This window comes from Sceloporus occidentalis, unplaced genomic scaffold (genome assembly GCF_023333645.1).
Source record: "Sceloporus occidentalis isolate IW3139 unplaced genomic scaffold, rSceOcc1.0.p SCAF_104, whole genome shotgun sequence".
Classification (NCBI taxonomy): Eukaryota; Metazoa; Chordata; class Lepidosauria; order Squamata; family Phrynosomatidae; genus Sceloporus; species Sceloporus occidentalis.
Window position 1 is genome coordinate 2,313,844 of NW_028317084.1, and position 25,463 is coordinate 2,339,306.

Consider the following 25,463-nt stretch of genomic DNA (forward strand, 5'->3'; position numbering starts at 1 on the left):
AGGTCTATATCCTGGATGTGAGAATCCTTCCTAGGACTCAGATTTTTGGCCCCTATCACTGAGTTCAGACACAGCTCCAAGAATTGCACAGCCTCACCTTATCCAGATGTTATAAAAAGAAAAAGCTGAATGTCATCAGCATACTAATGGCATTTTGCTTCAAATCCCCTAAAAGTCTCTGCTGCTTCATATCAATATTAAAAAGCATGGGGAATAAGATGACACCTTGCTGATCCTCACAGCTCAGGTGGCAGCACAAGGAATAGGTGCTGATATTATTGTATCCTCTAAAATTCATCCTGTAAGTAGGAATGTAATCATGAAACACAGTGTTTGAAGCACATGACTTATAAAAAAGGAGGCCATTGTCTATTATATTAAAAGTAGGTGGCTCTGTAAGACAGTTTCTGCTTGAATGAGTGCTGTTATCAGTCACGTTAAATGAAATTGACATGCCTAGCAACCCCCCCCCCCCAGTACATCAATTTCAACAATTCTCCTGTTTCTCCACAGAGCAAATAAATCAGGGATCAGTGCTGAGATACAGGAAGGCATAATTTATTTCACTGTGGTTCCCCCCTAAAATTTGAGGAAACATACTGTATAACAAGAACTTTCTTCAGGGTTTAAAGCATGTCAAGCATTGATTAATAGATGGTTGTATGAAACCTAAGATTCATCTAGTGTCAATGCAAAATATTATAAAAACACACACTAACCAATTTATTTCAATACAAGCCTTTGCGGTCTACAGACAATTATACAGACATGAGGAGGGAGAAATACAGAACAGAATCAGAATGTTACAGGAATAGAAAATATGCTAGCATGGTGATGATGCATACATACACTCTTAATGGTGGTCTGAAATGGATTCACGTGGTTCTCTGTATAAAAACATCATTGTGGACATATTTGATCACTGATACATGTTTCATTTCCTAGAAAGGCAAAATGTTAATACCACGAATAGGGTGCAAATAAACATAAGCAAATGATTTAACTATGACACCATACTGGAAGCATCTCCCAGAATTCCCTTTTATTACACTGGCTATCTTGTGTAGCTGAGGGTCAAACTAGATAATACAAAGAATGCCTTTTCCTTGAGATTAACTTACAAGTTAATTTGTTTAACTTCCAGAATGCAATGTGCCTTCCTCAATCCTATTCCATCAGATATAACAGGTATTACACGTCAACTACTTGATTACTTTTCAGTTGCCAAAGATACTACTGCTAGTAAACATGTAAAAAAAGTCCCTCTGGTACCCCATAATCCTTTCTTTCTCTTTTAAATGCCAATCCTTTTTCTTCCTTCTAACATTCATAAAGCAACCTTTTGTTTTAATTATTTGGCCATGACTCTTGCCAATTGCTCTTCTCTAATGCTGGTTAACTGACCTTGTTTATGCTTGTGTTGCACCACAAACTAGACATGCCCCCTCCTCACTGTACAACTCCAGGTGAATCCTGAACAATGGTGCATTCACCATGTTCAAACACCAGCTATAAAACAACTAATAGGAAAAGTCAGAATGTGGTTTTCTCTCTGCCTTTATAGTGTAAACCATTTATTCAGAAATCATAAAATCATAGATTTGGAAGAGACCACTAAGGCCATCTGGTCCAACCCCCTGCACTTAAATAAGTCCCCCTGAACTCAATGGGATTTATTTATTTTTTTAAACTTATATATTTATAGAAATTTATATACTTTAAAAATATTTTCATAGGGATGTGGTGGCTTAGTGGTTAAGATGCCAGTTCTGATGACTGGAAGATTGGAAGGTTGGCATTCCAAAGCCCGAGTGCTGCATGGTGGGCTGAGCTCCTGTCACCAGTCCCAGGTTCTGCCAACCTAGCAGTTCAAAAGCATGTAAATGCAAGTAGATATATAGGTATCACTTCAGTAGGGAGGCAACATTGTTTGGTGCAGTCTTGCTGGCCACAGGACCACCAGAGTTGTCTTCGGACAACACTGGCTCTTCGACTTAGTAAAAGAGATGAGCACTGCCCCCTACAGTTAGTTACAATTAGACATTCATGTCAAGAGTCCACCTTTACCTTTAAAAGTATTTTCAAGCTATGGATGCTTGAATCTGTGAATGAAAATCTCGTGTATATGGAGAGCTGACTGTATTTCACATAACCAAAAGGAAACCAGATAAATGTTTAGATGGCAGATACATCCTGGAATTCATATCATGGTAAGAACAAAATCTGAAAAGATGACTCTGATATCATATTCCCCACTTTATATTGTTACAACCACATATGATCCAGAAAGAGGTCAACTATGTCAGTAGAGCCAAGGTGGTGTAGTGGTTTGAGTGTTGGACTGTGACCATGGTTCAAATCCCAGCTCAGTCATGTAAACCCATTAGGTGACCTTGGGCAAATCATACTTTCAGCCTCTGAGGATGGCAATGGCAAACCCCTTCTCCAGAAGCTTGCCAAGAAAACTCCATGATAGGTTAACCTTAGGTCATCCTAAGTCAGAAACAACCTGAAGGCACAAAACAACAACAACAACAACAACAACTGCAATAACATATCAGTCTACTATTCCCTATTCTTCCCATGGAAATAGGAATCTAACAGGATCTAACAGTGGTTCTCAAACTTGGACCCTCCAAGTGTTTTGGACTTCATCTCCCAGAAGTCTTGATTTTTAATAGTGTATTGTTTTGCTGGTTTTTATATTTTGTCTTTTGCTGGATTTGCTTTTAAATGGTTTTAATACTATGGCTAGTTTACCTGCATTTTAACAATAACTGTTTGTATGTAAACATGCAGGGGTAGCTGCATTGGCCATTTAGTGAATTCAAACAAAAATCCACCAAACAGTGATACCTTTATTGACCAACCGAAATGCGCAGTATACTTGCTGCAAGCTTTTGATGCTCCACTGGCTTCATCATCAGGAAAGATGTTACATACCAAACAGGAGAAAAAATTGGAGATGTTAGTAAGATGCCTGCATTTTGTTGTTTCTGTCCTTAGTTAAGATGGTATCTTTAGCAGGCTGGCCCCTCCTCCTCTAGCCATGCAGCAATTGGGCAGTCCAGGAAATTTAAAGTCTATTTGCATATCATCAAGGACTCCTCTTTTGCAGTCCAGTATGTCTCCATTCCTGTGAGGCCACAGGCCTCTTTGTAGGCCAAGGGCAATGGATCCCTCAAGAAGTCCCCATGTTTTTCATCAGGAACATTTTGGTAGGTGTAGAGGTAAAACATACCAATCCGATCCAAATTTGAGAGGGAAAAAAAATGTTTTACCTTTGTTGAAGGTCCCAGTCCAATGGCTCATTCTTCAAGGTTTCCCTCTTGCAGCTACAATTTGTTATCTCACAGTCAGAAAAACATGCAGGGATAGCTGTGTTAGCCATTTAATAAATTCAAACAAAAATCCACCAAACAGTGATACTTTTATTGGCCAACCAAAATGCACAATATACTTATTACAAGTATGTGTATTATATGTATATGTATTTTATACGTTTTTGTACATGCTTTTAAACTTTATTTAATTTTTCTAAGTTCTCTTGAGTCCCAATATTTTGGGGACAGAATATAAATGAATGAAGAGGAGGAAGGTGGGGAAAATCCATCTTTTATCTATTCGTAGCAAGGGAGCACTGAAAAAGGTAAATTTAATCAAGGCAATTTCATAATGAAAAATTTCATGACAGCTGCTGATTTTTCAACAGCGTGTCTCAGTCTGTTCAGATACTCTTTCTTGTTGAAGCCAAGAAATTTGCTGAATATTCTTTATCTGCCTACTGGGAATGAAAGTCTAGTCATGGGGTCAGCATCCATGTCAGATGTATTATGAGCCCCATTCCAATATTGAATCACGTGCCAAAATTTGTTTACTGAGCTTATTTTTCAGATACAAAATACATATTTGAGCTTTGTTTTTAAAGGATCTGTCTTTTTTGCCCATGTTCATTGCAGCTTCACTCTTCAGTTGATTCTTTCCCCCATTTGTGATATGAGATTTGTTTTTCTTGCTTTTATATCTGCTCCCCCTCAAGAAGACATGGCTTTCTAACCATGTGGTTTTTAATGTCCATGTTCACCTTGTTTGCATTCTTACACAGCTTAAAGAAATCTGTCCTTGGGATCAAGATGCAACTCCTGCCCATTGTTCCTTGAAGGACTTTTGCATTGGTGCAACTTCATTAAAGTGCTTTATTTCTGCCTTGCAGCTCTGGAAGGAGTCTTATGCCTTGGGTTGATCACAGCTGGATAAATGTTTCAGTTTCTAGATGATCTATTACTTCTTTACCTGCAGCCCATAGCTAGGATTCATTCCAAGCATGCAACAATTTCTTCAGGGAATTATAAGCAGGCATGGGCTTTGAGTATGATCCAGGTTGATTTGCTTCAGCAGGAACAGGGTGCGGTAGCTGTTTTGGACTCAGGGTTTGTGTTTTTTGGATTGTTTTCATTTGAGAAATACTAGAGATCTCTTCTTTGAAGTACCACTCCTTTGCTTGCTCTGACTTTTCAACCTCTGACTTACAGGAACTGCAGACATGGTTTATAGCCACCTTTAACTTTTTGCTGTGTAAAGCAGCAGTTCTTGGTTTTTCAGGAAAATTCTGCTCCTGAGGCCCATTTTCTGAAATTGCCAACTCCCTCAGAAGAATAAGCAGGAGTGACTGGGAGACAAGAAGTCATCAGAGACCTATTTTTCACTGGAATTCTCCAAGTAGCTCACAGGAATGCTTTGACAACTGTACACAGAGCCCTTTCTGTGTGTGATGACTGCTAAAGTTTTAAATTTAAAGACAATCCATTGGAGTGTCAGGCTAAAGATATTTTATTTATTTATTTAAAATATTTATATCTGGCCCCTTACCCAAAGATCTCAGGGCAAATACGATCAAATTGAAACAATAATTAAGAGCTAGTGTTATACAAGATCTTAAAGGGCCTCCAGTGAGCAGTCTAGCTACTACATTTTGTACCAACTGCACTTTCCAAGTCATCTTTAAAGGCAGTCCCATGTGCATTGTGGTAAGTCTAAGTGGGAAGGTACCAATGCATGGACTAATGTAGCTAAGTAATCCCTGTCCAGGAAAGTCCATAGCTGGCAAAAGAGTCACATCTGGCTCAAAACACTCTGAGGCCTGTTACAGACAGCCAAAATAAAGCTGCTTCGAGTCACAGTGGAGGTATGGTGTTTCAATGATGCACGCGTCCTAAGAGTCCAGAAGTCGCACCAAAGCCACGCTCCAGTCCTTAGGGCTGGAGCATGGCTTTGGTGCAACTTCTGGACTCTTAGGACGCATGCATCATTGAAACACCATACCTCCACTGTGACTCGAAGCAGCTTTATTTTGGCTGTCTGTAACAGGCCTGAGACACTGAATCTATCTGGGCCACTAATAACAAGAACGGATCTAGGAGTATTCCCAGACTATGCACCTCTTCCTCCGGGGAAGTGCAGTCTTATTCAGGGCAGGTAAAGCTACCCAGTTCCCAGACTAAAAAACCACCTACAGAGCCTCCATCTTACTGGGATTCAGCTTCAGTTTATTCACTCTCATCCAGCTCATTACAGCATCCAGACACTGGTCCAGCACCTCCACAGCCCCTGCGGCCTCTAATAACAAGGGGAAGTAGAACCACCAAACTCCTAATGACCTCTCCCATCAGCCTCATAGAGATGTTGAATGATGGGGGGGGGGGGTGTTGAACCTGGTGGCACCCCAGTGCAATGGTTATGGGGCTGAGCAGGATTCCTCCAACACCACTCTCTTGGAGAAAGGAGTGGAACCATTGTTAAACAGTGCCTCCTATTCCCATCTGCCACAGCTGATTCAGTAAGAGTCCACAACCAATAGTATGAAATGCCCCTGAGAAATCCAGGAGAATCAACTAGATAGTACTCCCTCTGTCTTTCTCCAGGAGTAAGTCATCAGTCAGAGGAAGCAAGGCTGTCTTGGTACTGCACCCTTGCCTAAAAACAGACTGAGATGGTTCCAAATAATCTGTTTCCTGCAAGAACATCTGAAGCTGCCCAGCCACCACGTGTTCAAGCACCTTGCCCAAATATAAGATGTTAGTGATAGAGCAGTAGTTCTCACATACCTCTGGGTCCAGGGAGGTCTTCTTTAGGAAATGGCACACTACAGCCTCCTTCGAGGCAGCAGCCACCTCTCCCTGATGTAATGAAGCACTTACTACCCCTTGGACCAACCCATTCAATCCACATCTGGTAGATCTTAAGAGCCAAGATGGGCAAGGGTCAAAATTACAAGACTACAAGAGAATTGAGTTGAGGGAAGGCCTGAGTTCAGAGGAAGTTCTTGAGTAAGAGTTCTAGGGAATCTGACTGGGCCTAGAGAGGGTCAGATAGGTATTCTGACAAGAGAAGGAGAGTAACTGGAGAAAGAGACAAAGGGTCTCAATATGATCAGAGAAGGATAGTGACTGGGAGAAAAAATGTATTGGAGACTGTAAAGAAGAAACTGTGAAATGCCCCAAACTGTTATATTAATGTAACCAGACCATGTTTGAACTATTCTACCTAAGCTACTTTCTTGCTAAATAATATTCAATAAAGCTAATGTTTATCGGTTAAAACAGAAGCCTCTGCCTGAGTGAATTCTAAACCCTATAGACACAGACAAACGTTCAAAGATATTAAACTTATAAAAGGAAGACACTTGGGACCCTAGCCCTTATACATTTAAGGAAAGTGTATAAAAGTAGACACTGGGCAGGTGTCTTTGATGAGGGGCCTTCTATAAAGAAGAGGTAAAAGGTAACCTCAAGGCATATCGAACCCAGGTATGTATGGTATAAATGGGGCCTGGTGGCTCTCAAGTAAACCTTTAAATATCTTGGGATTTGGTTCCATGAATCAAAATGTGCTAAAGCAGAGGAAAATGCCAGATGTATTATCTGATTCCACTTTTCCCTGCTCAAAAGGTGGTAAGACAGAATGCTTGCAAGATGAGAAATTTCATAGCCTGGCATCTCAAGAGTACTAATGAAGATGCCAGGCATAGCTTCCTTAAAAGGACATTCCACAAAGCTGGAGAACCCTCTGGAATGTGCTGCTCCAAAATCCTCTCCAGGGGGGTTGCCAACTTTGTGGAGAACTTATTTGTATTGATAAGATTAAATTTAAGATACTTATTTGCTTAAATAGGATTTTGCAATTTCTCCCCCCCGCCTTGATCATGATCTCTTCATTCCTCAGATGTTTAATTTCTTTGCTTCTTCTGTGCAGTTGTCTTACCAGACTCTCATACTTTTTGCTACTCCATGGTTTTATCCTTTTAATATATTTTAAATGGTTTTAAACTGCTTTAAGTTTAGTTTCTTTAACAGAGTTGTTGATTTAAATATTAATTGTTTTTTAAACTTTTGTATTAATAAGTTTTAGCTACTTTAATATGACTCCCTTCCTCTCTAGGAGAAAGCGAGATATAAAGTAAAAGGACAAATTCACTTGTTAATTATCCATGCAACAAGGCAACTGCTATTGCAGCTCTAAATTTTGCACATTTACACAGGTGTGCAAAAACCAGTCTACAAAATCTCTCAGATGCCGACAGATATGTACTCTAACACTCACCATGAGGGTGTTGTTGCTGTTGTTGTTGTTGCTGCTGCTGCTGCTGCTGCTGAAGTTTTGCATTTATCATGTAGTTCAGAAGCAGAAAACAAGCTATGATTTCTATTCCTACAACAGAGGCACAAAGAGGATCACACTCCTCTCTCAAAATTTCAACACCAGACTCAAAGCTGGTTTGCTACTGACTCAGATGCCTAACCAGGAAGGTGAAGTTCTCATAGAAAACTACCTTCCCTCCCCACCCCTTGAACTGGTACTATACCCACAACTCTGGTAGATGTCTGTTCTGGTGGTATTGGCTCACTCTTCCACTATCACCCAGTCAACTATCAGTAAGGCAAACCTAGTTGCATATTCTTTCACAGTTGGTTGTGAAATAACATACCCTTTCCCATTAAATAATCTTACAAATATTAGGCATATCTATAGAAAAAGGATGCCAGGCAAGTACCAGGGTTACTGAGTGTGGGTGGCAAACTGGAAGAGTCTGTCTCAGTTGCTATCTCCCCCATTGTTGACATCCTCTGCTAAATGCTTCTAGTGGCACCAGATTCCTTGCTTCCAGAAGATATAACATCCTGTCATGTCCAAGACTTTTGTACATGTAACAAAAATCAACAACCTACAATATTCTCCCTTCCAATATTTTCACCTTTACTTTTTGCACTGTGGTATTTCTGGAGGTGTGATCAGATCCAGACAAACCAGATTAAGAAAGATGCCAAAAGGAAACAGTGTCATAAGTAAAACAAGATGAGAATAGTAAAGATCCTATATCAAACCACATGGAACATAATGGTCTCTGGTACAGCTCCATGCTCTGCCTCCTTGGTCCCAGCAGCGGTCAAGCCAAATATCAGAAACTTACCCAATTCCTCCTTCCCTGGATGGGTTGTGTCGTTGCCTTTCCTCCAGCCAGTAAAATGCCATGGCAGTTCCCCTGTGCCCTGATGTCTGATTTGGAGGGATCTTTTTTGGATGTTTCACAAGTAGCTAGTGAATAGCTCCTTGTGCGGTGTCCAAAAGCAAACATATATGTCCATAGCCAACAAGATTCCAGCCAGTTTATTATTATATGCAAGTGATAAATGGATAGAGAAAGAAGAAATGCAAAGATAGTTCACACTTCCTTTCAGTTAATCGAAGCACATTTCTTCCAAACCTCTATGAGCATCTTTGTAGATCCTCACAGTGATTCCACAGACCAATGACTTTTAGGCTGAAATATATGCATGTTACAGAGAGACCAACCAGGCTTGTCCTTTGTTGAATCTTAACTATTTCTCTGTCCTGCTCTACATAGCGTTTGAGGGCTAGAAATTGTATTTTTCCTATGAAAAAGGGAGTCCACACTATCTAGCAAGGGAGGAGAAATTCATTGGACTTTATCAGAAAGGTGAGGTAACTTGGCAGAGCTCAAGTAGCTTTAAGATTTTTTTTTACATGAAAAGCTGCCCTTGCTTGGTACCAGTTATTTTGTGTCTGAAACCTGCTTGATTAACTGGAAAGCGCCCATGCTGCTGAGCTATTCAATCTTCTGGGCACTCAGAAAGTTGTATAGCATGTGGCTATTAGAACTCACTAATTTCCCTTCTATTCTTCTAGACAGATACATTCACCCTTTGGAACACTTTCCTATCTGATGTAATTTTCTGGTGATTACAGCCATCCATACACTATGCCTGCTAAAGGACCTCGACTTTCCAATGTCCCTGCTAGCTTCCCTGGTGCTCTGGCAATTTCTATGGAGCCTCTTGATAGTAAATCAGGATAAGACTATCAAGCTATGGGCTTGTCTAAACTGACCAGAAACTGCTCTCGGCTATTCCTGGAGTATCCTAGAGCTGTCCTTGATTCTCCCAGTTCTCCATACTCTGTAGTGCTGCAGGCTGTCTATCTATGCATGCGTCCCTGCTGTGTTGCCTGGCATCATCTCCCCTGCATCGCCTGTCACCACCACCAATGGTGCAAGTCACTTCCTCTGAGGTCAGAAATGAGTCAGTCACTTGTTGTGATTTCAGAGGGAATGACTTGTCCCTGTGGCAGCAGTGTTGAGCAACACAGCATGGGTGCATGTGTAGACAGCAACCCAGCATTGCTACTGAGCGCTCAAGGTTTTCCTGCAAAATCCAGAGCAAAAGGTATGTGTTTAAAAACCAGCTTAATGGAGGGATAGGGTGGACCTAGTGCAGAACTGGCCTTACATCATGAAGATAGTCTACACTTGAATCAGGAATTTGGCCCTGTGTCGTGAAGTCAGGTTGCAGTGAGGTTAAGGTGAGACCATTTTAATTGGCCTGTGTAGATGGGAACTATGTCTGCATTAAAATAACTAAACAGTTCATTATTATTATTCAACACAAATAGTGTCACTTTTCCCCCACACACTATTTTTTATGAGAGATGTTTGCTCTGTAAAGGGACTTCAGCTATTGATTAGTACTGCTTGTACTTTTGATTACATTTTAGCATATCAAGCATATATTTAAGACAGGTAGGAAAAAAGAAACAAGCCTGCATTTTGTTCATATCAACAGTGCAAACATTTCCTGAGAAGCTGAAAGTGAATGTTGGCAGAAGTATCTAACATTTATTTGCATAATGTCATGGCCAGCCAAGATAAGCTCTCGGAGGATGAGGAGGAGGATGAGCCTCCTCCAGAGCAAGGGCTGATTGAGGCTACGCCAGGTGTTAGTTCTGCTCTGCCAGGTCCCAGCTGTGTTTCCCCAGCCCCAGAGCAGGAGGTCCAACCAGGTCCTAGTGCTGAGGAAAGGCCTTCTATGGTGCCACAGCCTAGTGGTGATTCAGGAGACGAGGTGTGCCTGCAAGTGCCTTCTTATCAAGAGAGAAGGGCCGAGAGTGCTTGCAGGCGCAGATCCAGGAGGATTGCAGAAAGACAATCGGCAAACCAGCCTCAGGTGGCTCAAGGGAGAGCTTCCCTGATTTAAGTGGGAGAGAGGCTTGAGTTTGTTGCTAGAGTTTATTGCATGAGCCCTTGGTGTGATTGCTGTCGCTCTAGCTCCTGACATCTTGTTATCTTGCTACCTTGACCTCGGACCGGACCTTTGTTATCTCTTGGCTATTGTGACCTCGGACTGTTTTGACCACGCTGCTTTCTGGCTTCCTGACTTCGGCTCGTCTTTCGGCACGCTTGACTTTCTGCAACCCCGACACCGGCTTGTTTTCTCGGCTTGCTCCTTGACTGCTTCTCCACAAAGTTTGTTTTGCCTACACGTGTTGGTTGCAGGCTTGGTTATCAGCATAAGTCAGAGATTGCTGGCAGCAATCCCGGACATAATAAACTCTAGCCACAAACTCAAGCCTCTCTCCCACTTAAATCAGGGAAGCTCTCCCTCGAGCCACCTGAGGCTGGTTTGCCGATTGTCTTTCTGCAATCCTCCTGGATCTGCGCCTGCAAGCACACTCGGCCCTTCTCTCTTGATAAGAAGGCACTTGCAGGCACACCTCGTCTCCTGAATCACCACTAGGCTGTGGCACCATAGAAGGCCTTTCCTCAGCACTAGGACCTGGTTGGACCTCCTGCTCTGGGGCTGGGGAAACACAGCTGGGACCTGGCAGAGCAGAACTAACACCTGGCGTAGCCTCAATCAGCCCTTGCTCTGGAGGAGGCTCATCCTCCTCCTCATCCTCCGAGAGCTCATCTTGGCTGGCCATGACATCTAGCAATAGAGGCATTTCCCGATATGATAGAAAGGGAAATACAGTTATGCAGAACTTCTGATTTGCTTTAGAGATAAGTATCCCTTAATGGATGTGATGCACACCAGTCTTGGTGTTGAGACTGAGATGCTCTATCAACACTGACCTGAGCCTGCCAACATTTCACATATGCTATTGGGGACATGTGTGATCAAGCAACATCAAGGTGAGGCCAAGACAAAAAAAAAGTTATTAATGAAGGAAGACACACAAGGTAGTAGAATCTGCAATAGTTTATTTTTTGCCTGTGCCTACTGAGAAGAACAGCATTCTCTCCCCTCCTGTCTGCTCCCCCTGCTGAGTTGAGTACAAACTACTTTTGCAGTTTAAACTCATTTTGTAGCAACTAAAGTAAGCTGAGACCAAAGGGGAAAAGTGGGAAGAGGAGGAGAGACAAACTGGGACACTTTAATACAGTTGAAAAATAGGATGACAGAAGATTAATTGGGACAATTGGAGGATGTGCAAATATAAAATATGTGTGCATATTGCCCCCCCCTTTCTGTTTATTCAGATTTGTTGTTGTTGTTGTGTGCCTTCAACTTGTTTCCTGACTTAAGGAGACCTAAAGAGAACCTATCAAGGAGTTTTCTTGGCCTGATTTGTTCAGAGGAGGTTTGCCATTGCCTTCCCCTGAGGCTGAGAGTGTGTGACTTGCCCAAAGTCACCCAGTGGGTTTTATGACTGAGCTGGGAATCAAACTCTGGTTTCCAGAGCCATGGTCTGACACTCAAACCACGATGCCATGCTGGTTCTCCATTTATTCAGATCCTCAAGGAAAATATACTGACACATTAAATATAATGGAAGTGGAAGATTTTTGTTTTAAAAAAATGATTTTTATTTATTTATCACTTGTGCACCAGCTGCGCCTGTTCCTTGAGACATCAGATCTAGCCATAATAGTACATTCCTTAGTTCCATCGCGTTTGGACTACTGTAATGCACTTTACTTGGGGCTGCCTTTGAAGAGTGTTCAGAAACTTCAGCTGATCCAAAGAGCTGTAGCCAGGCTGCTAACAGGGGCAGGTTACAGAGATCACACAACGCCCCTGTTGAAACAGCTCCACTGGCTGCCATTTTGTTTCCAGGCATAATTCAAAGTGCTGGTGATGACCTTTAAAGCTCTATATGGCTTAGGTCCAGGATATTTGGCAGCCCATATCTCCCTCCCTCTATGAGCTGGCCGGGGCTCTGAGATACTCAGGGGAGGCCCTTCTTTCCATCCCACCACCATCACAAGCACAGTTCATGGGGACTCAAGAGAGGGCCTTTTCTGTAGCTGCCCCTAGACTATGGAACTCCCTTCCTCAGGAGACCAGAATGGCTCCTTTCTTGATGGGCTTCCGCCAACAGATGAAAACCTTTTCAAACAGGCATTCAAAACAGAAAACTTTTAAAGAACGCCCTGGGGTACTATATTGTTTTAATGTATTTTAGACATTTTTAATCTTCTTTTTTATTTTACTGTAGTAGTTTAATACTGTTTTAATGTATTGTTTTTGTATCTTTTTAATTGTATTGTTTTTAATGTTGTAAGTCACCCTGAGTCCCAGTCCTGGGAGAAGAGTGGGATATAAATAAACAAAATAAATAAATAAATAAATAAATAAATAAATACATTTCTTCTTCTATCTTCCACTTCCATGTATATTCAATCTAAAGCTAACAACAACAAACAATGACAACAACATCCAAAGGAAAAGTGGTCTAGGTCTACAGAGTTATGACTCTGATAAAAAATGTTTGTAAAAATAAGACCATAGTATTTTGTTATTATTAGCTGGAAAAATGTTGTTAAAAAAATAAAGCTTAGATCCAAATATTCCAAAGCAGTGTTTAGTAATAATAAAACATGCAATACAGACAAATAACAACATCAAAATATAATATTTGTATTGCCCATGTAATAGGGGATAGGTTGGACCCTGCAGGCTTACATAATTGGCTTAGGTTTTCAACAAATGTGTGGTAAAATTAAAAATAGTTGGAGCATGTCAAATTTCAGCAGAATGAGTTTTCCCCATAATGGATATCAAAGTGTGTAATGTCATGTTCTGAATAATGACTGTGTGGACCCCAGGGACATCTGGAAAAACCTGGAGAGCTTTTCAGATGGCTTTAATGATTGCAAGAGAGAAGGCAGTCTCACAGTAATGAGGCTCTAAGTTGTTCAGGCCTTTAAAAACCAAACACAAAACTGGAGAGGTGTTATGTGCTCCTGGTAGCTTGTCTCACTTGGAGGTGTCAGGAGAAGATTCACCCTTTAAAGTTCATGAAGGTCCCCTTCCCACTGAACAGAAAAAGTGGCTTATATTGCTGCGATTCTGACTTGGATTTGTTTTCTGAGTCGTATTCAAATCTGCTCCCTCGTTCCCATTACGAAAGGGGGAAAGGACTTGGGTTTTTTTTACCCATGTTCTCGTTCCCATTGAAATTTTCTCAGTTGTAATTGGAAGCGGACTTTTTTGCTCCCCGTTCTCATTGCCCTTCCGGAACCTCTTAACGTCACAGCCAATCAATCGCTTAGGCACTTTTCCCCTCTGGGAAAGAGAGAAGGAACCTCTCTTCACCCCAAATCCCCTTGCCTCCCTGGCTCTCCTATGTCTTCCAGACTTCCCTTTGTCTCCCCCATTGCTCCATGGGCTGTTTGGGGGACGATTGAAATAGTTAAAAGTGGTATTCAACGAGTCTCCTCACATGTTGATCTATGCAGGGGGGAGGTTGCAGGGGGGCGTAATGTGTTTAATGTGTTTGGAGGTCAATGTAGCAATTTGCTGTGTTTGAACACCCGACAGAGCGCCTAGGCAATCGAAAGCTTAATTTTTTAAAAAAAAATACATTTGTCTACACATGCGATTGCCTTACCCTGCTTCCCACTCCACCGGGGGAAAGGCTTTGTAAACGGGGGAAATGGCACTGGTAATGCAGGAAAGAGAACAAAGCTGGTAACTCTCCCAAGCCAGCCCCTTGAGCACTGCTCCTCCAATCCCCAAATTACTGAATCAGACACCCTTGTCATTCCCATTCATTTGCCTTGAATCAGGCTCAGGAGGCTCAGGAAAAACCTCTAAAAATGTTTAAACCGGTTTATTCACCACTGATTTGGGTTTCCCAAGGAAAAATCGAATATATGGGGATCAGATCCGAATTCCAATGGGAACGAAATCGGCACAGTGAGGATCGAATGTGCACTCAAATAGGAACGACGCACCCATAATCCAATTCTTGATCCGTGTTATAAGCCAGTGGGAATGGGGCCGAAAAAAATCTGTTGACCTTTTGTCTTCAGAAGACTAATAGAAGCAAACTGCTTTAATCAAACTTTCCAAACCAGCCTTGTTAGCACACCCTATACCCCTCTCACTGAATATTGGGTTTCATATTTTTATATTTGAAATCTAGTGTCAGGCATGTATTTAAGAGGTTACAATAACTTTTGGAACACTATAAGCAGGAATAAATAGAATCCTAGAATAAGAAGGGACTCCCAAGGGGCATCCAGTCCAGACCTCTTCTGCCATGCAGGAATACAAAGAATCCTTGAGTTGGAAGGTGTTGATAGCAATAAAGTAGTTGTAAGTATTTTACATAGAGAGACATAACCAGGAATAAATAGAATCCTAGAGTCAGAATGGACCACCAAGAGGCATCCAGTTCAGACCCTTTCTGCCATGCAGGAATACTGAGAATCCTAAAATTGGAAGGGATCCCCAAGGAGCATCCAGTCCCACCCCCTTCTGCCAGGCAGGAAGACATAGGATCCTATAGTTGTAAGTATTTTACAAGAGAGAGTTTCAAGTAGCTACTCATAAGGATGGGTGGGAGAAGGCTGCCTTTCAAGTCCAGCATACTTGGAAGTTTCCGACTTGGAAGGTGGTGATTGAAGCATTGTCTGGCCATGTGGGGAGGAGGACAAGGCAGTTCAGCCCCACACACACCAGTTGACATCAATGCTAGTGACACCACTGCTCAAGGCTATGAACCTGGATATACATATCAGTCACAGACAAAGCCACCTTGCACTCACAGTTTGCCTATGGCCCCTGTGTGCACAGAGTCTCTCTCACTCACTGTATCTACCATCAACATAGATGAATCCAGATCATCTATGCAAATTTCCAGATGATCACTCCCAACAGCTTCATACAGATATTAAACAGCATTGGAAAGGGGATGAAAATAAACAGAACATAGTTGTCAGAGAAATAATTTCCCAGTGCCCCTTTCTGTAATCTGCCCTATAGTCAAGAGAACGATTAAAGTGCAGGCCTGCCAACCCAACCCACTGAGCCAATTCAGAAGGTTACCATGACTGATGGTATCCAAATCACTGAGAGATAAAGCAAAAGTATCATGACTGTCTTGCCCTTGTTCTTCCATCAATAAATATCGCCCATAAAGTGACTAGGGAGTTTAGCGCACAGCTAAATAATCTGGTTTACTTTGCCCAGTTATAATTCTCTTCCGGGATGCAGCCGGATATTATCATATGCATTTTTGCCACCTCCCTCCTAAAACCCACCTAAATCCTGGCTAGAACCTGAGCTCAGTCAGCCAATTTGCAAAGCCAGCTGAGCATGACTGGGAGCTGGGTTTTAAGCGGGAGGCGGCATCAGTGGCAAAATGCATATGATAATATCCAGCTGCATCCCAGAAGAGAATTCAAACTGGGCAAAGTAAACCAGATTGTTTAGCTGTGTGCTAAACTCCCTCTACTTCAATCCAGAATCCAAAACCAGACAGATTTAGATGTGTTTTTGTCCCAGTTATGAATCACACTAAAGCACCCACCCGCATGCATAAACCTGAATTTGTTTACTGAGCTTATTTTGCAGGTGTGTGTTGTATGTTTTGGCTCGATTTGTAGGAAACCACTTTTTTCTGTTGCAGCTGTGGCCTTTACCTCTATTTCCTCTTTTACAGCATTGCTTTTTCTTACTTGGCTTGGTGTGCAGAGAGCTAGTTTCCTCCTCCTCCTCCTCCTCCTCCTCCTCCTCCTCCTCCTCCTCCTCCTCCTCCTCTACTCTCTTGCAACTCTAGAAGGTGTCTGTTCTATTCTTGATCATTAGATTTGTCTACAACTGGATGAAGTGTTAGATTTTTGGCAGCCTAATAATTATTTGTTGTTGTCGTCGTCATTTCTGATGTAGGGCAACCCTAAGGCAACCCTATCACAGAGTTTTCTGCAGGCTGAGTGTGTGACTTGCCCAAGGTCACACAGTGGGTTTTTATGGCCGATGAGCTGTAGTCCAACACTCAAACCACTACACCATGCTGAGTCCTCTTTTTAGAGTCCTCTCTGCCATGCTGCACTTTCTCTATTGATTCACAGTAGTATGGTCACTTTGTTGCATTTTGGTTTGAGTATTGTTTTGACTGTAGTGTTTAGAGCTGTGCTTGACCCGCACTCTTGCTCTATTTCTGGCCTCCCCTTCCATTCTTGCTGTCCAGGCCCAGATTTCACATTTTAGAGGAATTTTAAAAAGAGGTTATGGCCACTCTGGGCTTTGATCATTCTGAGCCCTTGCAGCTTTTATTATATAAAACAATTGCCCATTTCCTGTGATGTTGCAAGACATTTCTTCTTCTGATATTACTCAGAAGCATCTGTCACAATTCCTATAGGAATGAGATGATCTGGGATAGGATGCAATGAAATAAGCAAACAGAGCCTACTTTTCATTTCCATAGAACCGGACTGCTGACATGCCAAGTGAGATGTGTTTACGAGTGCCACCTTTCCAATACTGCTTCAATTCCGTGTGAATCTCAGTTGTTTTTATTTTGTTTGCAACTGTTAAAAACCAAACAAAGTGACTCCCACACATCATAACATGACAAATGCTCACCTGCTTATTTTGCCATATAGCTTGTGAGGTATGAATTGACTACTAATTAGAACTTTCTGAGATCAGCCCCATTCATAAACATTGAAAATGATTCTTTTATGTGCAAATTACATACACAGAGTATCTCCTTCGCAGAAGTGACTCCTGTTTAAGAAATTGGTCACAAGTGAAAGGCTGATATTTTCTAGCTTTTCTGTTAATACTAAGTATGTGGGAACCATTTTGAAGGATATTGTGGGAGGAGAAATAGTAGCTAGTTGGAACTGTAAATCTTGATTTACAGTATACATTTCAGTCCCAATCTGGGCGAAAGGTGGGATAGAAATAAATATCATCCTTATCATCATCATCTAGGCTGGATCAGCAGTAAGAAAGTTGGGAAGTTGGGAAATTCTTGTGTTCTCCTGCCACCCCTAAGCCAATCCAGCCAGTTGTAATATGGATTTAAATCACATGCCTTTCCATGTTGCAGTACTTTCCAGTTATCTATATAATTCAGAATTTTCTTACTGACTTCCAGTATTTCTCTACTAGCCTTCAGGAAAGCTTCAGGTGACTGAGTGAGTTACAAAACAAGGCAAACTTCAAACAAAACATAAGCAACAAATTAAAATAAACATTAATACATGCAAATAATTTGTTTAAAGTTTGGGAAGATGAAAGCAATTTTGTGTTGCATCAAAAAAATAAAACAAACAGTGAGCTCTTGGGGGTAAGAATTCAACAAATAGGGTATTGCCATTTCTGAAGGAGGTGATAGGGAGACCTGGCTTCAATGTTGGTTGAGATGGACAGTGAAGGGAGGCTGCGGGGAACCAAAAAGTATCAAAAAGCAGGAGAGTATGTCTGAGAGAATTCAGACAGGGTTTTGTTTTTGGACAGCCAGGTTTGAATTTGAAACTTGCAGTTTCAGGGTGTATAGCTGATAGAGTTTTGGATCTGAGGAGAAAAGAGAGAGAGCTCTCTATAATAATGCGGAGCCTAAAGAACAGAGCATTAGCTGTTATTATATTCTCATACTGTGTTTAATAAATTTATTTCTATTGTTGTTTTAAACCTGTCTCTGGCTGGCTGTCAAACTGAAGAACCCACACAACAACACAACCAGAAGTCCACATGTATAAGGGCTCACTCCAAGGCCCAGTAACCTAATCCATAAAGGAAAATCACTGGGGAAACAAGGGCAGGGTGAGTGGCAGGGTCCCAAGGGCTGGAAGTGCAGGTCCAGCCTGGGGAAAAGGATCTGCCACACCATTAGCAGATCTACTACAATCAAAATCTACTACAACAACTGCATCCTCTGCCACACACCTATAGTGGGCCCAGATGTCTCACTTCCAATGTCCGGGAAAGCAGCCAAAGGGCTGATAAGGCAGCTAGTTCCCAAACAAACAAACCCCCTCCCAGCACAGCAAAGTCAGTGTAAGCTACACAGTCCTGGAGATTCACAGTAGCTCTACCAAAAGGGATTACAAAGAGAATTGTCAGACGGTCCGAGGTTCAGGGCAACAGATAGGCAGGTCGATAAAGCAGTCCAAGGTCAAGGTTTCCGGGTAGTCAAGACAAGAAGCCAAAGGAGCCAGAGACAGAGTCTTTCCTCTAAAATAGTCAGATATCCACTGGCAAAGAACCACACATGCACTAGGTGCTTAAGAAGGCAAGGAGCCGGCCTTCAGCTGTGTCTGATTACGAAGACGCTTCTGATAAAGCCTCCGAGATCTTCAAAGGCCCTCTCTTTCTGCTCGATGCTCATTGAAGGTAGGCACACTGCCCAGATCCTCCTCCGTGTCCACAGCCTCGGCACCAGGCAAACTTGACTGCTGAATCTCTGGAGGGGCCATAGACTCTGCTCCAGCAGAACTAGGGCCAGCCTCTGGCTCCTCCGTTACAGGTTCAAGCCCCAGGGGCTCTAGCTCATCCTCTGAGTCCTCCAAGCCATCCTCCAGGCTGGGCATGACATCCAAATACATAACAGGCATCAGTCAGCTCAAAGACCTCCATAGTTGTGTCAAAAAACAACAATCTAAAATGTTCACCTGACCTGTGATCCACCCCTTTGTGACCCCTTTCAATTTAGTGTCACACCTTGTTGACTAGCAACCAGACTGTTGAGGAACCCCCATGTGCTATGAGGATCCCCGATGTTCTGGCAATTTCTGGCTGACTCCTTGACAGTGTAGATTTTTCTGTGTCCATATTACAATAACCCAACCGGCAGCTGAGCTTCTGAATTAAACTCTCTACCCAGTGAACTGGCTGACTCCAAGAGAAATGCTTGGATACAGGCTTTCTCATCCCAACTCAACCCAGGTGAATAGCACTCTCCTTCAGTTGTCAAATTAGCAGACAAGCTGCACTGTTACATGCAAGCATGCAAACACTCATGCACACTCTAAAAATTCTTCTTGACCATGCACGTAACTGAAAGGAGCACCCTCTTTAATGTGCTTCCTTGGGAGTGTGGTGCAGTGGTTTGAGCATTGGACTATAACTTTGAAGACTAGGGTGTGAATCCTAGTTCAGTCATGGAACCCTCACTGGGTGACCTTGGGCAAGTCACACTTTCTCAGCATCAACAGAAGACAAAGGCAAACCCCCTTTGAACAAATTTCACCATGGTTCATCTTAGGGTCATCGTAAGTTGGAAAAACCTGAAGGCACACAACAGCAACAACAACAACACCCCCAGACTAAGCCCAGAGTATGTTCCCCATCCAGAAGCAACAGGCAAATCTTGCCTAAGGCATGACCTTCATTGCCTGAAAGGAAGATAAAAGCAGGCAGATCCATGCCCAGCTGGAATCACTCCCCTTCTCCCTATTGTTTTGTGAAAACATTTATCTTTAGTTAAGTTATACTCATCCTGAAAAGAGAGCACATAGCTGATCTTTAGAGAGATTTTCAACAATAAAGGTTACTGGCAGGCAAGGCAAAAAAAACCTCTGGATGTTGCTTGACAAGTAATGTATTTTCTAATGTGCGAAGGAGAAAAGACTGCCCATCACAGAATTCACTTTATTTTCTTGCCATTCAAGTCCCAATAAAACTTGCTGACATGTTATTGCTTGGAGGGGGCAATAGTAGTTAAGTCCACCTTGGCATACCTTTCTTTATCTTGTCTGAAGTGATACTCACATGAAGACTTCAGTTTCTTCATCATTGCCATCTTCTCTCATACACAAGCATGCATAATACCCCAGGTTTAACTTCCTTTTTTTAAGTGAAATTCTTTAAACTACTTTTGCTACACAATTAAGCACCACACCCAAACATAACTTTGACATCTCTACTATACCAAAAATGAAGGAAATAAAACTTCAGAGTAGCAACATGGCATCTGCAAAAACCAACCCAAGCTCCTGCCTTTGTATGATATTATTTGTAGCATCACAGTAACAACATCACATGTGTTGGTGTTGATACATTTGTTAGTATGTTGTAATACATCTGAAACACTTATTTAATGACCCAACTATGCCATTAGGAATGACACAGAAGTTGCACAAACACATAGATCTGCTAGTGAAATTGGTACCTCTTGTCCTGAATTCTCTCTTTCCCTATATATTCTATGTAATAATCCTGTTGTGGATTGCATTGTCATTAAGATCTTTTATTTTTCCACTCCAAATCTATATCACTGGTTGCTGTACATGAAGGAGGGAAATGCATAACAACATGGGATGTTTACTAAGCAATCACTTTTTTTGATACATGAGGGGAAATGGTTTATCTAACCCAAAATTATTAAATTATTATTAGATGTAATAAAATGGCACCAGGATATAGGAGTGGCAGTGGTGGGCAGGTACCGATTTTATGGAGAAGAAATGGAGAGGGGGAACAACACAGAGATGACATTTTTTGTAATAACTCCATTTCTAAAGTGTAATTCTGTTCTCTGATTCAATAAACAAAACTGGAACAGCTGCAATTCCAAAAAATGAAAAAAACCTAGGGGCCAAACAAGTTGTGGAATTAGCTTGTTTATTTCTATGAAAACCTGTAAGCATTCAGCAAACTTAATTATACAAAGGGAAGCAATAATTCCTTTTTTAAAATTTTCTTCTTTATTTATAATGGTTTTAAAGGCCTAGAATCAAAATTTGATTTCAGAGATCCTCATTTCCAAGGACATATTCCCAGATAAGCCACTGAAAGTCTTGTTGAGATTTAACATTCAGGACCAAACTATATATAGCAGTGTTGGCCCTAGTTGTTTAATTCCAGGTGTCCTGCATTCATAGAGTCTGACTTTTGCAGCTTAAATTCTTGCCTTCAAGTCTTTTTCTCCAATCACACAGGGACATAGCCAAGGGGGGGGGGTTCTTGGGGTCCGGACCCCCCCTTCCATTAGAAAAATGAATGGTGCATGCTGCTGTGCCGCCGTGCCCAAGCCCCATTATAATGGTGGCATTTAGTCTGGACCCCCCCTTCCTAAAATCCTGGCTATGTCCCTGAATCACAGCTCACTAGTCACGACTAGAGCAGCACAAAGGAGGAAACTACATGGATCAACATAACATCAGGAGGGGAAGGGAATGTAAATCTCAACAGGTTTAGCACCCTGCCCCCCTGTCCACTCATCCAAATGAGGTCCTTACTTTTCACATTACACAGACCTGCAATGAAAAAAACAACTTTTTTCAACACTGTAGTTTTTAATGTTATTTTGGGGTGCTGGGTTAAAAAAACCCACACTCAAAATATAATAACGCACACAGCTCTTTCAAAATATTTTATCAATTCAGTTGTTACTCATCTTTGATTAAATGCAGACACTGATGTCTCAGTGTGATTTCTTTTAGTGCTTTTGAATGGATTTTTTTTTCATATCAGCAAATTAAAGAATTTTGAAAGTCTATTGGCAGACTTTAACCCCTTTCTTACTCTTTGCAGGATAATTGTTTTTGAAGGATCATTTTATTCAGTCATATATTACAGCAGAGAAACATGAAAACATTTTGAAAAAAATGGTCTGAGACCATTTTTGGATTTAGAATGCCACATTCTTATAAAACCAGCATACATTTTTAAATAAGTTTTTATGATCCTCAGTTCTGCAGGCCTGTGCTATATGCAAATAGAGGAGACCCTGGTTTAAGAGATGGCACTAATGATGTTACACTTATTTTGGACCACAGATCTGTGCAAAACCAACAAATGGGAAAATACACCTGGCTACTCATTGGGAAGCAATTTCATTGGGAAGCAATTTCATCCATGGTGTTTATATTACATTCCAGTCTGAGGGTGTCTGCTTTTTCGCTTATTTAAAACACATATTGTTATGCTAACAATGGCACAAATAACAATTACAGCAAGACATACTATGATTACAATTACAGTAGTCATATTTAACACACTGTTCTTGTTTCCATCATCAGAATCAGCTGGGTAAGTGGTTTTTACATGAGAAGGAGTAGTGTGTGTGCCTGGTGGACTTTGGGGAGTAGTATGTATGTCATCTGAAGTAGTTCCAGCAGGACCAGTGGGAACAGGCAGTGCAGCAAGCAGCAAAACTGCTCTTGCGATATTAGATGGTTCTCCAACATTGTTGCTGTCATCGATGGCACGCATGGCAAAGTAGATGGAGGTGCCGTTTTCTTTTGTCAAGTTCTCTGATTTGTACAGAAAGGACTGTCTGACCCCAGCAACTTCTGGTATCAGGGCAGAAGTGTTCAGAGAAGTAGCAGTATTAAAGCTAACATCTCTTAATTCCAAGGGATTTTCACTCATTTTTATTTCATACCTTTCAGCTGCAAAATAAAAAGTAAACAACGTGTGTGTTAAAATATGTCTTCTCATACTTCAAAGCTAACAATGACAACTGGGCATTTTGCTGTCAAAGTTGAAGGATATTGTCCTCATTCAATTCTCCATATAGAAGCTGGCCATACCAACATTTACTGGTAATGGGAGAGCACCTGAAAACAGTTGACTAGCTCAGGGTTTGCAAGGTAAGTTTTGTGGCATGTTTAACAGCCCTGTCTTCAAGTATCTTTCCACCATTTATCAAACTTCCACCACCACCACCATCGCAATACCTGCTCTAGCTGGACGTCTCACTTGTCCTTGAATGACTAAGGCCCTGTACAGACCGGCCTGAAAGGCTGGCCTGGTGGAGGAGTTGGGCACTGCATCCAAATGACTCATGCCCTGACTCTGCCCCCAGGGCACCATGACACTCCTCCTGCACTGCGTCCATATGACACAGTGCCAAAGGAGTGCCATATAGCCACGTCACCATGGCTATAGCACCCCTTTTGCTCCTTTTTGCACCCTCAAAAGACTGGATTGGGGCCATGGCATGGGGTTGCCACAGTCCCAATCCAGCGTGAAAAGGGGCAATTGCAGGCTGCCCCCTTGGGGTGGTCTGTAGAGCCCCACAGGTTTTTTTTTTGTGAATTTCAGACTTATAGTCTTATCAGAACCCTGTGAATATCTTGTCCATCACATACAGCTCTAATGTGTGCCTGAGACATGATTTGTTTGTTTTTCACCATTACTAATCATGTTCCCCCTCTAGCCATGATGGGATTAGCTGTTTTCTCTACAAACTGAAAGCATGACCTAAACAGCAAAACACATTGTACACACCTAGTTTTATCTGGCAAAGGAAACACCAGACAGAGTGAAAACTCAAATTGTTAAATATCAGCAAAGAGGGCCTTATTTCCTGTGCCACTACTGTCCTCAGTCCTCACTGCTGACAGAAAGGATACTCTTGCTACCATCAACAGGAGGAAAATAAAGAGGAAATTTCAGTTAAATTATCTCATTTTTGAGGTTGTATCTACACTGTAGAAATAATGCAGTTTGATACCACTTTAACTGCCATCCTACAGAATCCTGGGATTTGCAGTTTTGCACTCTTTGGCAGAAAAGATTAATGACACTATAATCCATTGTTCTGTGTTCTAATCTCTGGAGCAACACAAAACAATCTTTCTCCTTTCTCAGTATTACTTCCTTTCAAATATTTAAATACTGCTAGTATGTCACCTCTTAACCTTTCCTTCTGCATGCTAAACATACCCAGCTCCCTAAACTGACTCTCATAGGGCATGGTTTCCAGACATATCACCGTTTTTGTCACCCTGCTCTGGACACATTGTCAATACCCTTCTTGAATTGTGGTGCCCAGAACTGGACAGAGTATTCCAGGTGAGGTCTGACCAAATAAAAAAAAAAGTGGTACTTTAATTCCCTCAGTCCAGACACTATATTCCTACTGATGCAGCCTAGAATCGCATTGGCTTTTTTAGCTGCCACATGACACTGCTGATTCATGTCACCTTGTGGTCTTACTATGACTCCTAGATCTTTTTTACATTTGGTGCTATCAAACCAGGTGTCATCCATCCTATATCTGTGTATTTTTTTTTTTTCTGCCTAAGTGTAGCACGTTACATTTCTCCCTGTTGAAATTCTTTTGGTTAGTTTGGGCCCAGTTCTCCTATCTGTTAAGATTATTTTGAATTGTGATCCTGCCCTCTGGAGTATTAGTTACCCCTTCCATTTGGTTCCATCTGCAAATGTGATAAACATACCCTCTATTCTATCATCCAAGTCAATGATAAAGATGGCACCCTGCTAGTCACTTCTCTTCAAGATGAAAAGGAGCGATTGGTCAACCAATTACAAATCCACCTAACAGTAGCATACAGTGGCATCACTAGGTGGGTGTGGAGGGTGTGGATCACACTGGGTGACACCCCAGAGGGGAATGTCACCTGATTGGGTGGTACACCTGGAGGATCTAGTAGGGCTACTGGTCAAGTGAGAAAGGACTTTCCTGCTTGCCCAGCAGCCCTACTAGACCCTGTAGCATCGTCCCCTTCAGTAGCAGAGCCCTGTTAGTGTAGTGGTTAAATGCCTGTACTGCAGCCACTCACTCACAGCCACAAGGTTGTGAGTTCAATTCCATACAGGGGCTCCAGGGTCACCTCAGCCTGGCACCCTTTTGAGGTTACTAATATGAGTTTGTTGGGGGGAATAAGCTTAGACATTGTAAACTGCTTAGAGACTGCTTAGTTCAGTATGAAGCACTAAAGAAATGTAGCTGCAATTGCTATTGCTATAGCAGCAGCTTCTGGGGTAGAGGTGCCTTCGGAGCCCTGCATGGCACAACCCATACAAGACTCTGGAGGTCTTGAGGCAAGGTTGCAGTGATCTGGCCTTCAAGGCAATTCCCCCCACCCCAGCACAGGGGGACACCAACCCGAGCAATGCCACTGGGAACACAGTCTACCCCACATTTTACTAGTTTATATGCAAGAATATAATGGG

At 41.9% G+C, this 25,463-nt stretch overlaps 1 protein-coding gene across 1 annotated transcript in view; it reads right to left on the reverse strand.

Moving 5' to 3' along the window:
- Nucleotides 1-21,854: 21,854 nt before the first annotated feature.
- LOC149283436 (calcium-activated chloride channel regulator 1-like) overlaps nucleotides 21,855-25,463 on the reverse strand; it is a 39,471-nt gene continuing 35,862 nt past the window's right edge. The window contains exon 15 of the mRNA XM_089497544.1: nucleotides 21,855-22,930. Coding sequence (XP_089353670.1) covers nucleotides 22,407-22,930 — 524 coding nt within the window. The 3' untranslated portion in view covers nucleotides 21,855-22,406. The remainder of the gene's footprint in view (nucleotides 22,931-25,463) is intronic.